At 58.1% G+C, this 14,198-nt stretch overlaps 1 protein-coding gene across 1 annotated transcript in view; it reads right to left on the minus strand.

The window, feature by feature from the left end:
* Window positions 1-759: 759 nt before the first annotated feature.
* Window positions 760-14,198, minus strand: part of UNK (unk zinc finger) — a 28,641-nt gene continuing 15,202 nt past the window's right edge. Inside the window, exons 2-16 of the mRNA XM_007959643.2 lie at window positions 11,513-11,722; window positions 10,501-10,677; window positions 10,215-10,345; window positions 9,316-9,451; window positions 8,657-8,774; window positions 7,583-7,667; window positions 5,984-6,126; window positions 5,390-5,590; window positions 4,854-4,919; window positions 4,287-4,461; window positions 3,380-3,481; window positions 3,070-3,258; window positions 2,507-2,688; window positions 1,651-1,908; window positions 760-915 (exon numbers count right to left, since the gene is read on the minus strand). Coding sequence (XP_007957834.1) covers window positions 760-915; window positions 1,651-1,908; window positions 2,507-2,688; window positions 3,070-3,258; window positions 3,380-3,481; window positions 4,287-4,461; window positions 4,854-4,919; window positions 5,390-5,590; window positions 5,984-6,126; window positions 7,583-7,667; window positions 8,657-8,774; window positions 9,316-9,451; window positions 10,215-10,345; window positions 10,501-10,677; window positions 11,513-11,722 — 2,329 coding nt within the window. The remainder of the gene's footprint in view (window positions 916-1,650; window positions 1,909-2,506; window positions 2,689-3,069; window positions 3,259-3,379; window positions 3,482-4,286; window positions 4,462-4,853; window positions 4,920-5,389; window positions 5,591-5,983; window positions 6,127-7,582; window positions 7,668-8,656; window positions 8,775-9,315; window positions 9,452-10,214; window positions 10,346-10,500; window positions 10,678-11,512; window positions 11,723-14,198) is intronic.

The raw sequence follows: 14,198 nt of genomic DNA on the forward strand, positions 1-14,198 counted from the left end.
CCTTGGGGCCCTGGTGGTGCAGGAAGAGGACCTAAGGTGGACCCCAGGCCCCAGGAACCCGAGGGACAAAAGTCCAGGCCGTGCCCCTCTAGGAGCCTCAGGCCCAGGTGTCGGGAGAGTGGCCGGCCCTGCAGCCTTGGCCCGCCAGCCCCTGCTGCCTCCTTAGCACAGAACACACATTTGGTTAAAAAGCCTATGAGCCAGGCTGGCCTGTGCCCAGCGCGGCCCCCAGGCCTCCTCATGGCCCTCACAGCAGGGACCCGAGTCCTCTGCACCAGCTCCGCTCCCCTGGCCCGGGGAGGGGGAGGGGGAGGTGAGTGAGCAGGCCCGCCCCGAAGGCTTCGCCTTCACCCCTGGCCCTTCCAGCTTCTCACTCTTCCCTGCTCAGGCCCAGGAAGAAGTTAAAAATAGTTAGTTCCTACATAAAAAGAGACAAATAGATTCCCTGCCAAAGGGCCGGTGTGGGGAAAGGGGCTTCGTCTCTGTGATGGGAGAGGAAGGGGGTCGGGGGAGGAACTGTAAAATAGTTTTTCTTTTAAAAAGTGCTTGGTAAGTTGGTTTTAAAGTGTGTGTCTATATCTATGACAGATATACACACAGACACTGCTCACACGCTGGCCGCCCATGCACACCCCCACACAGATGTATACATATACAATCATATACATATACATACATACATACATACATACATATATATATCTATATATACTTTAAAAAGTCCTAGGTGAGCAGCGGGCCAGGCGGCCGGGCGTGGGGTCACGACTGCAGGGGGTGGGCCCGGCCCGGCTGGCAGACGGGGCACTCGCTGCCCTCGGCACACAGCTCGCACAGCACGGCATGTTGGCACGGCAGCACCGCCCGGGTCTGCTCCTGACACTTAAGGCATTTCACCGACTGCATGTGGAACACTGCCTGTGGGGAGACAGCAGTGTCTGGCACACTCTGCTGCTGGCCCGGCCCGAAGTCAGGGCAGGAGCTCCCTGACTCTCCCTTCAGTCCTTAGGATGAGGAAACTGTGAGCAGAGTAGCTCAACAGCGGGTCGCTCAGAGCCCCCCGTGGGCATTTGGGTGAAGCGGCCACATGGTGCCCTTGCAGCCGAGCTGGGGAGAGGGAGCCAGGCTCTGTGCCCCACAGGCCTTTCCTCGCCAAGGTTCTGTTCTGCCTCTGTTGTCTCATCTGCTCTCTCAGTGGCTGTAAGGCCTCAGTGAGAAGAGGCCCACAGAGGGTGGTCACATGGCCAAGGTCACGTGGCCACGCCTAGGGGCTTGTCTAAGTCCTAGTGAGGGAAAGAGGGTTCTTTCCACTGCACCGTGCAGCCCGAGGAGCCAGCAGGCACCGAGGAGGCGGGGCAGCCCCAGGGCCTAGACCATTCCAAAATGCCTGCTGGTCTGTGGAGCACAGAGGAGCCCTCAGGACCACAACCGAGGCCCAGACTACTGATGGTCAGTGCCTGCCGCACGAGCCCTGGAGTGGACGCCAAGACCCCTCCTGAGCCTCCAGCTGCCCGACCTCACCAAGAGTGAATGCCATTCCTGGCCCCCTTCCAGCAGGCCAGCACTGTGAGCGTCAGTGGCTCGGGGAAAGGGGGCCATCTCTGGAGCAGGCCACTGCCCACCCCGCCCAGGGCTCCCGACCCCCGAACTGACCTTGTCCACTTGCTCCAGGTGGGCCCGCAGCTGCTTCTGGAGGGAGTAGAGGGTGGAGAGCGAGAGGGCCTCCAGGTCAGAGAAGGCGGGAAGGGCCAGCGGGTCCGGCCCCGAGTGCAGCCGCTCCAGTTCCTCCTGCAGCTTCTTCACCTGCACCTCCAGGGCATCCCGCTGCTCCCGGGCCAGCTCACACTCGGCACCCGCTGCGCTGGCACGCTCGCTGGCCTCCTCCGCCTCCTTCTTCCAGGCGTCACAAGCCTGCGGGCCCAACACGCAGTGCTGTCACAAGAGCGCCCCCTGCGCCTGCCCCTGCCCCCTGCCCCCTAAGAGAGCAGCTCTGGGCTCTGGGAGAAGTGTGTGGGCCACTCAGTCAGGGCCTGCGGGGGGCTGGGCTCCTGTCGGGGGAGGGGACGGGGAGGAGGCTGCTGCTGCCTGCAGAGAAGAAAGGTTTCCTCCGCAAGAGGCCCTCCAGGGAGGAAAGACACAGGGCCTGGCTTAGCAGAACAGCACTAGCCAGAGGCCGGCACCAGACCAGCACCTCCTGGACAGCTGGGCCGTGACTTGACACAACCTATCTCTGAGCCTAGCACCCTTGACTTGGAGCCCTGAAAAGGCAGGGTGATGCCTCGAAGCAGACCACACAGCAAGCATGCAGCTCACAGAGGGAGTTCAAGGCCTGGGACACCACCCAGGGTCCCGACTGGCAAGGCAGGTCCTTCCACACAGGAAAGAACAAACAGAACATGTGCTCAGGGCTCCCAGGGCCCTGCTCACCCACCCCACGTCCCTTCCACGTAAGATGGGCTTGGACACCCCTGGGGACTAGACACTGGGTCCGGACAGCAGGGGCCAGCACCTGCTTGGCCTGCTTCCAGGACTCCTCCCACTGCTTGATGGTGCCATTGGCTTCTTCTAGCTCTTGCCGAAGCCGGGCCAGCTCCGCAGCCCCTGGCCCTGACAGGAAGGCAGGGGATGTGCCCGGGGAGAAGCTTCCAGAGGCAAAGTGCTCCCAGATGCTGCTGTTCATCCCATTCAGACCTGCCACAGAAGGGGAGGAACATCAGGGCTTCCGAGGGTCTTGGGCCCCGGCCCCAAGCCCGGCCCTGCTTGTCATCAGCATGTCATGCACATTCCTTCATTTAATCCTCAGAAGAGCCTCACAACACAGGGGCTGCCATTATATCCATTTTATGGCAGAGGAAACTAGGGCAGAGGTGTGAGTCGCACATCCAGGATGGTGCAGCTAGGGAGAAGTGGCACAGGGACCTGACCCCGCCTCAGAGCCTAGAGCCCCTGCTCTTAAGTCTGTGCTACACTGTTGCTAGTCTGGACAACATGCTGTAGACAGAGTGGCCAAAGGCATTTTCTGTAAGCCAAGGCTCCTGCCCGTCTCCTCAGTCAGCTGTGCGCCCCTCTTACCCAAAGATCCATGTGATGCTGAGGTCCCCAAAAACGTGTTTTCTGACTGGCTCAGGTGACCCTGGGGCTGCTGCAGGAAATGTGAGGACAGGCTGACAGGAGGAGACGGGGATGCTGAGTGGAAAGAGGCAGAGCTGCCTAGAGAGCCAGGGATGTTCACGGGTGCAGAGCTCTGTAGCAAACTGCCTCCTGCAAGAGAGGCCAGGAGGAGTGGGAGTCGACCAGCTGCACGGGGCCACACTGGGACCCGGCCACCCTCAGCTGGGCCCCCAGAGCTGCCCCATGCCAGCCTGCTGCCACTGCCCAGTACCGACTGTGATGCTGCCCGGGTGGGGCACTGTGCTGTTATCAAAAGTCTTCTCCAGGGCAGCCACCCCAAACTCGTTGAGGTCCAGGTCATCCAGGGCAGACTCTATGGACAGATGACCAGGGTGTGAGCCTCCTGGCTTTCTGAGGGGCTGCAGAACCCCCAGGCTCCAGGCCTCACCTCGGGGATCCACCTGACTTTTACTCTCTCATTGCCAGTGCCACTGCCCCATCTTCAAGGTCAAGCCACCCAAGCCCCGGCTCTCTTAGGCCTCTGGGCTCTTGCTGGGGCTGTTCTCCTGTCCACACTGACTCCCACGCTTGCCTCATGAAGTCTCCGCAGAGGAATCAATTGTCAGTGCGGACCCCTATGTCACAGCCGGCGTGTCTCATCCCTAAACTCCTAGAGCGGGGAGGCCTAGAGGCCCTCGGTACCCAGTGCACGGTAGGTGCTGTACAAAGACCACTGCCCTAAGTGCACTGCACAGGAATGGTACATCCTCATCAGTCTCCCCAGTGCCTGCCAGGGGCCCTAGCACAAAATTGGCACCCATACGACTACTGAAGAGAGGGGCAATGACGTCTAAGGACCAGGAACTCTGAGGACAATCGTACAGGTTGCTCACTGCACAAGGTGTCTAGTAAGAGAACAAGTAGGGGTCGAATGGCAGGTCTACTTGCCCAGAGAAGAGGGGCCTCTTCAAGATTGACCTGAAAGGCCTCTAAGTCTTGGCCCTGCACCTAGAGCTCACTTTCCCCTTTAGCTCCAAGGGCTCGAACATCTGCCCTCTGCCTCTCCCAAGACAGCTTCTAAGGGGCCTGGGGTGCTGATTTGAGCCTCACTCCAGAGACCTGAGAGCCTCCGACTCCAGACCCACGCCTGGGTCTGGCAGCTGAAATGGCCTAATTACCTATGACTGACTCTACCGTGTCGCTGGTGGGGTAGAAGGGCAGTGCGTTTGCGTTCATGCCAGGGACGCTGCTGGTGCCCGCAGGGCTAGGGGGCGTAGCTGCCAGGCTGGAAGTGATACTAGAAGAGATGCTTGAGGTCAGGGGGCTGCCCACGGGGAGGAGGCTCAGCATGTCCTGCAACGAGAGTGAGGAGAGGCAATGGGACGCTGAGTGTGGAGGCCATGGCCAAGCTGGGTGGGGCCGAGGGAAATGGCCCGTGCCAGCTCCTTTCTGCCCCATCCACCCAACGCCTTATGTTGAAGCAGGAGTTGGAGAGGTGGTGGATGGAGTTCGGCCGCAGAGGAGGGGGAATCAGTACGGTGCCGGCACAGTGAGACGTTCTGCGCCCACTCTCACTGACTGATGAGTGAGTCTGAGGGGAGGAGGGGCCTGACCCCACCCTCTGCCCTGTACGGTCCTCAGCAGGGCCTCGTTTGTCAGGCCCTCTGAGAAGCGGCTCCACACCCTGAAGCCCCCCTGGGGTTCTGGCCTGATACTGTCAGGGGAGGAGGCAGAGAACTCCGTACCTGTTTGGGCTGTAGTAGAGGCTGATCTTGACTCCTGGGCTCAAGGGAGTGGGCCTTTAGTTTGGCCTGGAGAGAAGTCAGGCCGGGAGATGAAATGGTTAGAGAGGCCCCAGCCAGTTCACCTGGGCCTGCCATGGTTCTTGGAGGCGACAGGTACAAGGTCACCTGCCATCCCCCTGCGGTCCCTCCTGGCCCCCACGACCCAGGGAAGCTGCCCCTCTCCTCCCCTGAGACTCTAAGCCTCAGATAAGCCCAGAATGCTTCTCTCCAGGCCCAGCTGGTACCCCTGTCCTGCTCCCCGAGGCTTGCCATGCCATCAAGATAACACATGGCAGGACTGGCCATGGAGTCAGAAGGTCCTCTATCCACTAGCTCTGTGGCACTGGGTGGGTCTCAGCTAGGCAAGGCCTTCCTGCCTTCATCTGGACACTGGGGCTCAGTACCAGATAGGCTGAGGACAGGGCTCGCAGCTTCCAGTCACCCCCTAGCTGGGCCAGGTCACCCACACCAGACACGAAGCTGTCCCTCATCCTTACCTGGCATTTGAAATTTTTCAGGTACTCTGCTCCCACCTGGTCCTCCCGCTCAAAACCAGGAGCCTTCTTGTAGCTGCTGGGGGCGAGACCAGACTCCCCAGGAAAGACGATGCCCTCCAGATTGGGGGGCTTCCTGATGGAGCCTGGGGGGGAGCCGCAGAGGTTTGATGGACTGCCCAGGTTACTGTTTCTACAGAGAAGCTGCAGAGAGGAAGTGAGTGGGCCAGTGGGCACAGCACAGGTCGAGTGCAGGGCCCACCCCCATCCTCTCCTCAGAGGGGCTCAGTTCCATTTCCATCTGCCACTGGGCAGGAACAACCACCCAGTCACCCATGTTCCTCATGATGGGGCAGGGCATGTGGCAGGTGGCTTTGTCCCTTCAATCAGCCCCACCAAGGCTGACCAATGGAGGTTTGGGGACACGCTCTTGGCTCCCGACAGAGAGTTCAAGAAGCCCTTGGCCCCAGGTCGGCTCACAGGCTGAGAGTGCCTGGAAGCAGCAGAAGCAGGTGTTGGCTCCTGGGCAGGCATGGGCCCACCCGCCACCCCAAGTCTAATGGGACAAGGCCCCAGGCCCCCAGGCCAGGCACATACGGTGCTGAGATCAGGGGCGTGCGGGCTGGAGGGGCTCACAGGCACCGAGTCTCCAGCAGCAGACGGCATGTACAGGACAGGACCTGGCTGGGTGGGGCTGGACACAGCTGAGGAAGGCTGGAGGTCGTCACTTAGGGGCGGCTCTGCAAGAGATGGGGGCAGGGTGTCGGCAGGCTCCTGAGCCAGCTCTGTCCCTCCATAAATACCTGGGGAGTCTTCCAAAGGAGACCGCATTCCCTGTGCATAAAGTAGACATTATTCTATTAGCGTCATGTATTGTGCACTTACTGTGCCAAGCAATTTGTGCTAACTTAGGAATCCTCACCACGACTGGAAGATACAGCTCCTATTTGACAGATAAGGAAACTGAGGCTCGGGAGGTAAGGTGAATTTCCCAAGGTGACAGAGCTCAGGAAGAGAGGAGCTGGGATTTGAACCCCACCTGTACCTGAGCTATGACTCACTTCTCTCTGGTGCCTCAACTAGGTGGTCCCAGTGCCCCTCATGCCAGGAACAGCTGCTCACCCCCCTGCAGGGCCCTCACTCTAACCCCAGAGCAGGGGCTTGGCTGTCAGCTGAGGGGTAGAGACAGGTTGGTGGTGGCAATGTTGAGGATCTAGATCTGCAGTGTCCAATCCATGTGGCTGGTCTGCACTGAAGTGCATTGGGTAGGTACAAAGGAGGCTGGGTACAGACAGTCAATGCATTCAACTGCTAACCAAAAGTTGGGAGTTTGAGTCTACTCCGAGGGACCTCACAAGAAAGGCCTGGTGATCTACTGAAACACCAGCCACTGGAAACCCTATGGAATCCAAGGGCTACTCTGACACACTGGGGTCTCTGTGAATCAGAAAAGGCTCTAGGACAACTGGGGGTTTGGTAGGTATAAAATCCATCCCAGAGTGCACAAACTTAGTACAGAAAAAAGCAAAGTGAAGTTACCTTTGTAAATTATTTTGATTATGTGTTGAAATGTCATTTTATAGTTAATAAAAATATATTATTAAAATTAATTTAACACTCTCTTCTGCTCTTTTTAATGCAGCTTCTAGAAAATTTTGAATGAGCTAGGGAGCTAGTACTGCTTGACAGGACAGCTCTGCTGGAGAGGCCTCTGCAGGGCTCAGCTGGCACCACCTGCCATGGATACTCTGGGGTGGCTAGTAAGATTTGCCAAGATGGCACAGGGAGACAGCTCAGAGGGCAGGAATGCGTGTGAAGAAAGGGCATGAGGAAGGATGTCCATGAGGAGGAGGTGGGAGGACAGCTGTAGCATTGTAGGGGCTGCGATCAGTGTCATGAAACGAGATGTGTATGAACTGTCGTATGGAAAAGAAATTTGTAAACTTTCACCTAAATCACAATAGAAAAAAAACGTATATACATGTATTTGCCAAGTTGGCTCTAGGAGGTGCCCATCCTACTGGGGACAGTGCGTGCCTGACAGGGGGACAGTCTCTGCAGCTTTGTCTCAACAGCTTAGGAGCCTAGGTTTCAGATCCAGTTACAGAGTGGCATGGGGAGTGGCATAGCCAGGGAGGGAGTGTGCTGCTGAGAAACACAAGAGGACGTTCACCCAGGGCAGTGGGGACAACGTACGTTCTACATGAGCAAAGGCGCAGAAGGGTCCGCGGGGACAGCTGCCCGACTGCTGCATGTCGTTGCACTTGGTGGATTTGTAGATCTGGGAAGCAGAGGAGAGCAGGTCAGGCTGGGCAGGACCCGTTCTCCAGCAGGAGGAAAAGTTGAGTCGTCTTGTCTCCTGTCTATTCCTACCCCACTCCTTCTCTAAGTCTCTTCCTGCCACTTCCCTCCTCAAGCTCCTGGAGAGCTGTGAAATAGCCCCCTGCCACAGCGACTGCCTTCTGGAGCCTCGGGGCACCGGCCCTGGCCCGGCCCTCACACAAGCATCCCTTCTGCTCTTCTCCCTCACGGCCAGGGCAGGCTGTGGCCAAGTGCACCTCCTGGCAGGAAGTGAACCAAGATCACAGGCCCTGCCCCTCATCACAACACAGCCTCCAGACACCCTGGGGTGGCATCTACATGGGGCCTAACTTTCCACACTGCTGTCTACAGCCATGTAAGAGTCTCTGTGAACTGCTGTATGGAAAATGAATTTTCTTTGTAAATTTTCACCCAAATCATTAAAAATTAAATAAAAAAAAAAAAAAACCAAACATGTAGTCTCTGTCCGTGCATCTCCCTCAGGGCACCCTGACTTCCATGGAACCAGGGGTGGCCTGTGCCTCTCCGTGCCCTGTACGAAGCCGAGGCACACTGTTGGCCACAGCAGGGTGCTTGTGAGCCTGGGAGCTGTGTCAGGGAGGCTCCTGGCACCCTAGGCTACCATCTGGGACAGGCAACTAGAAGGAGCTTTAAAAAAACATCCTGATGTCACAGGATTAGAAACTGTATAAGTGGCACAAGGAACAGAATGGCCAGGTCACCACCCAGTCCATGGCTGCCCCTCAAGCCTGTGGAAAACAAAACTGGGAGCAAAGGGTCTCCTGGTGAGCGTAGGCTCAGAACAACGAATGCTGCCAAGTGAGGGGCGGGCTCCTGACTGCCTGAGGGTCCCTCCATTAGGGGGCCTGTGACACTGGAGGCCTTGTGGGCCCTGCCAGCATCTGCCTGGACCCTCCCCTCTTTCGTCTTGCTTTCTGGAGGGCACACCTCTGGGTGGAATTGCTGCTCCGTGCGGGTGTGGCAGTACTGGCAGGCGTCTCCGTTCTCACACTTGCCAGGGTCTCCCCACTCATCCCCATGTTTCACGTTCGGACATGGAGACGACCTGCTCCGAGGACAAAGTGGGGTCAGGCAGAGGCAAGGAAGGTGAGGTGGAGTCTGGGGGCCCCTCTGCCTCCCGGCATCTCAGGGCCAGGCAAGGAGAGGGAAGAGACCAGCTGCGGCATGAGGGCCCTGCAGGGACCCAGGCAGCTCTCCTTCTCTGGCCCAGCCTGGCTGCTGTGTCATCAAGGACACTGTTTTGTTTGCCTCGGCTGGGCCCCTCCCAAGCACCACCCGAGCCCAGGGTGAGCCAAGCTCCAGCCACAGCCACTCTTTCCACACCCACAGCCTGGCCCTCCCAGCAGATGCTTCTCTGGATCAGAACTGGGAGGACCTCAGTGACTGTCTGATCCATGGCCCTCATTTCAGAGAGAGAAGGCCCTGAGCAACTTGTTCAGCTGCCTGACTGTCCTTTCCTTCGTGCCTGGGCCCTGCACCCCTGTCAGCCCCAGGGCTGGCCCTCCCCACCTCCCCAAGCACTATAGTGGGAGCAGACCCTCTGTGGTACCCTCCCTGCCATGGACACCTTCCCGAGGCCCAGGGACCTGTATTTGTGCTTCCGGGGGCTCCGCCGCCGGTCCTTGCTGTTGTGGTAGTAGGGGCAGGCGTAGCCCTGGCGGCACAGCCGTGGCGGCTTCTTGCAGGGCTCTGTCTTGTAGTTGCCCAGCACATAAGCAGTCTCTGCACAAGGGGTCAGAGTACAGGGGTCAGGGGGTGGGGCTGTGGCACCAGGAGTTGGGGAGCTATCTCTGCCACTAGAAAGGGGTCTACAAGCTAAAGCTCCTGTGAGAGGTGACAGTAGGGCCACCTCCTCACAGGCCAGGGGCACTCTGAAGCGGCCAATGCCAAGGCTGACACCCAGGGGAGAGTGAAGTGAGGCATAGTCACTCACCGATTCCCACAGCTCACGGGGAAAGAGGACACCTCGAGGGTCAGCAACACACATATGTGCGTTTACACACATGCACACGTTCCTATGTGTGCAAATCCATTGAAAGCTTTGGGAGCATCTGGGATAATGAGAAAGGAGCTCTGGTGGTGCTGTGGTTAAAGTGTTTGGCTGCTAATCAAAAGGTTGGTGGTTTGAACCCATCAGCTGCTCTTTGGGAGAAAGATGAAGCAGCCTGCTTCTCTAAAGATTAACAGCTTGGAAACCCTATGGGGAGGTTCTACTCTGTCCTACAGGGTTGCTATGAATTGGAACTGACTCAGTGGCAGTGGCCTTGGTTTGGGGTGATGGGAACAAGGCAGAGTCTGGCTGGGGAAACTCTTGAAAAGTAACTCTCGGATGACAGGGCGGTGCCTTGGGTAGGATGTGACACCAGGCGACTAAGTAGGGGCCCCCAGCAGAGGTGGTGGTGGGAACCAAGTCCTGAGGCAGCTGTGGCAGAGAGGAGAGAGGGAGCTGATGGAGGGGTATAGCCATCGGTGTGGTCACTGTCACCTTGCCACCGCGGCTCCTCACTGAGGATCTTCTCTATCATGGCATGGCTTGCGGCCCCAGCCGACTGGCCCTCGATGCTGCCCTCCACCGTGGTCTGGCCATTCTGCAAGGCCTCCATGGCCTGGAGCTCCCTATGAGGAAAAGAGAGGACAGAGAGTGGGAGGGGGATGAGGGCAGGAGCCAGAACTGAGTGCCAATCTGTCCACCTGCCCAGTACTCATGGCCCTCAGCAGCCAGGCCACAACCGCAGCCCGCTACCAGCAGCCCTGTCCAGTCCGTAGTCTACCTGATGTCGTAGACAGGGGAACGAAGGTCATGGGGCCCGTGGGCGAAAGCGCAGTGCAGGCCGTTTTTGGTGCAGTTGCCTTTGGAGTCTGTCTCGTGGATGCAGATCCCGGTTTTATAGTAACGCAGGTGGTACCTGCGCTCAGTGTCCCCGGTGGTCCTATGCAGGAACGGGCACCTGGAATATGGCAGCGGGGTCACTCAATGCTGGCCCTGCCATCTGGGCTGTATCCCACCCTTTCCCAGGACCCACGAGGGCTCGTGGATGCTGCTTAAGGAGCTCCAGTGACAGGAGCCCTGCTGTGAAACCAGAACTGGCCTTCCCATGATGGCCTGCCCAGCTGTCCTAAGTCCACTCAGCAGGGCCTGGATGCCTGAGGAGATGCTCCAGGGGTCCCCCAGGGGGAGTAGATCCGGCAGACAAGTGCTGCCCAGAACAGATCCTCCAAAAGCAAACTGCCTGCTCAAAATGTGCCACCTGTGCTTGGAGGGCTCAGCAGGCCTTTGACCCTGGTGAGAAAGTTGTGCTAGTACAGGGAGGGATGAGGTGTGGCTGTCCCAGAGCCTGGCGGTGACTCCTCCACCTCTGCAAAGCTGAAGAAGACCACAAGCAGGGCCAATAAGGGTCACTCAGTGACACTCCCAGCTTGCAATCTCTTCCTGTCATCTGTGTGGCACCCTCTCTCTCTACAGGGAATTGTGGTCAAATATTTAAGGTCAGCAAAATGAAGGAACTGTCTCTGGAAAGCCAGCCGTGGTGGGACATGCATGGAATGGAGGGCTGGGGAGGGAGCCTAGAGTCTGTGCCCAATTAGGTTCAGGGATGTGGCTCTTAGGCTTAGCAGAAAGCCTGTTCAGGGTTTCCCAAAAGGAGCAAAAGGGAAAGGGGTCCCAAGCAGGGCCTGAGCAAGGGGGTAGCAAGGGGGCCGGGCTGGCTCCAGGCTGTGCCAGCCTGCTGTGATGGCGACTACCGGGAAGGAAACGGGGGCTCCCTGCAGGTAGCTGGCACTCACTCGTCGCCCTCCGGGCAGAGGCCTGTCGCCTCGTCGTACTTGGTGCAGTAGACGTCGGGGCTGTAGTTGAAGGTGCCGTCCCGGCGGCGGATGGACCGGCGGCGCCGCTGGTTCACGAAGTGCCAGTGGAAGCAGGTGTAGGGCCGGTGCTGGGTGCATTTGTGCTGCACGAAGAGCGGGCACTGCTCCGTGCGGAACTCCTTCAGGTACCTGCAGGGAGAGCCCACATGTGGTGGGCTGGAGCCTTGCCACCCAGCAAGACACCAGCCGCCAAGTCCCCCGAGGGCCCTGCTCTGGGGTGCTGGTTGCACAGGGGTGCCAGGAGAAGCCCAGTCTCAAGCTGAGACTCAGCATCAGGATCCCTCCCACAGCCAGGTCCCAAGCCAGCCTGTAGGGCAGGCACCACAGACCACAGGGGCCCTCCCAGCCAGCTGCCTGTCATGGTAGCCAGCTGCGGTCTTCATCAGTGGCTGGGTTCTCCAAGCCCTCCCTGAGGTTTCCCAGGCCAAACCACTAATCAGGCAAAGAGCCACAAACAAGGGCACGAGGTGCCTCTCCCAAACTTTCTGTGGGTTCTCTGATGCCCAGATCCACCTGCCAGGTCTAGGCGGCCTCTTCTGCCCCATGAGCACAGCTGGGGCTCTGGGCTGAGTGCCAGGGGGCTAGGCCTGTTGAGGGGAGCTGTAGGGACAAGCACTAATGGGAGGATGGTGCTGTCAAGCTGGAAACCCCGGTGCCCAGGCAGCTCTCTGGACTTCCAGCTCAGCGAATGGCTGTCTCATCTGCAACCTCTTCCCAGAGACACTTCCTAGACCACCTGGGTCAGCGGCTCGGGAGGCGCTCCTGTGAGCAGCATTCTGAAGAGCCCCTCCCTATCAGCTCTGCGTGTCCCCAGTAGCCTCACCAAGGAGCCCCTGCAGCAGCGGGGCTGGTTAAGTCCTGACTAACCTGGGGACTTGGGGGCTCTCCATCTGTCCTTTTGGCCTCCTGCCAAACTTCATCTGTCTGTCTCTCCTCTGCCCTGCATGTAATAGACAAGACACCCCCAAAGCTCCTCTCCCACACCCCGCCAAGTGGAGGACCCCAGACCCACTTACCCCCTGACAGAACATACCATCCAGTCTTGCTCACTATGTGTGTCCAGATGGGGGAGTCTCATAGAGTGGGGGGCCCCTGGGGAGGATGGGCAGTCTGTGCAATTCTGTTAATTCATTATCTCAGTCTCTAACAATGCAGGCAGCAAAGGGCTTGATACAGGACATTTGATGCCAGTGAGGAGGAAGAAGGTTCCAGAAGGCTCCAAAGCTTATGTGCAGGAGAGAGAGTGGAAGGAGCAGTACTGACCGGAAACCACTGCCCAGTCTTAGAGTACCAAGCCTGGGTGTGGAGAATGTGGACCCAAGGCCACAGGACCCACCCATGGGACACTCAGGTGTGGTGACAGGTGGGCCCTGGGTGGCAACTTTCCATAGGTTCTTACACTTGTGACTCTGTAGACAAGTCTGGGATGTGGACTGTCCTTAGGAAGGAGTGCGCGTGGGGGGCCGAGGGGTACAATGAAGTCTCCAGAACCTGCCCTTTGCTGAGTGGTGCTGGGCAGAAGGGTGCTGTGGACGAGCAAGTTCCTGTCCTTGGAAGTGACGTTTTCACATAAAATCATACAAGTGATGGGAGGAGTCAATCAAGTGTGGAGAGGGCTATGCGAAGTCTGCTCAAGACACTCTGGGAGCCCTGAGGAACGAACCCCGACCCAGGCTGTGACCTAGGATGTGATAGGGAAAGAAAGACAGCGAGAGCAGGCCCCAGAGGGAGGTGCCAGTGGGTGACGATGGCAGGAAGGGGCACTAGGCAAAGGGGAGAGTGTGAACTCAGACACACAGCACAGGTCAGCTCCGAGAGCTCCTCACACTCCTGTGTGTGTGAGGAGGGTGGGGGCGGCTCTGGAAGGAATGAGGAGGGAAGGTACAGGTGGAGCAGATTTCAGGAATGCCATCTCCTGGCCCCATTCTGCATACCCAGGTGTATCCTGAGACACTACACAGAAATCCAGGAGGCCCTCGAGGGCCCGATGCGCCTGTTCTCTTTGGCATTTGAACCTAAGGTCCTTCTCCTTGTCTCCCTTGTCAAGAAGGACAGAAAGCTGCATCCTGAGGCTGTCACAAGCACCCAGTACTGAGCTGGGACACGCATCTCTCAAACTTCTCAGCCAATCCCTCTCCTGTGCAGCCCCACCAAAGACTAAGTGGGGAGATAACAGGTGGGAACAGGGAGAAGAGAAACATTTGTAAGAGGAGGAAGCCGAGCCCAGGGAAGAGTGTGAGGAGTGACAGTAGTTCCACTGGAATTTCAAGAAAATGATGACTAATGTTTCAGTGTAAGTATGTCCCAACACTGTACACAGTGTACACTGTAACACTACCACAGGCTCGTCTGAAATGCAACTCAACTGGCATCCTCTAGCTGCACCTGACCAGTCTGGAAGTAGTGCCGTCTGCTTGGTGTTAGGGCCTCAGTACAAACCCAGGGAGACAAGCAGCAGGTGGAATCTAGGGTGTGGTCACCCCACTTTGGGCACAGTCTGTCCTCTTAGAGGAGAGGCCTGAGGCAGTAGCTATGCCTGACACGCCAGCTTATTTGGGACAGACAGCACCACACACAGATGGGGCTCTGCGAGGGCAATGGCTGG

This window comes from Orycteropus afer, unplaced genomic scaffold (genome assembly GCF_000298275.1).
Source record: "Orycteropus afer afer isolate SDZICR_OR568_19922 unplaced genomic scaffold, OryAfe1.0 scaffold00018, whole genome shotgun sequence".
Lineage (NCBI taxonomy): Eukaryota > Metazoa > Chordata > Mammalia > Tubulidentata > Orycteropodidae > Orycteropus > Orycteropus afer.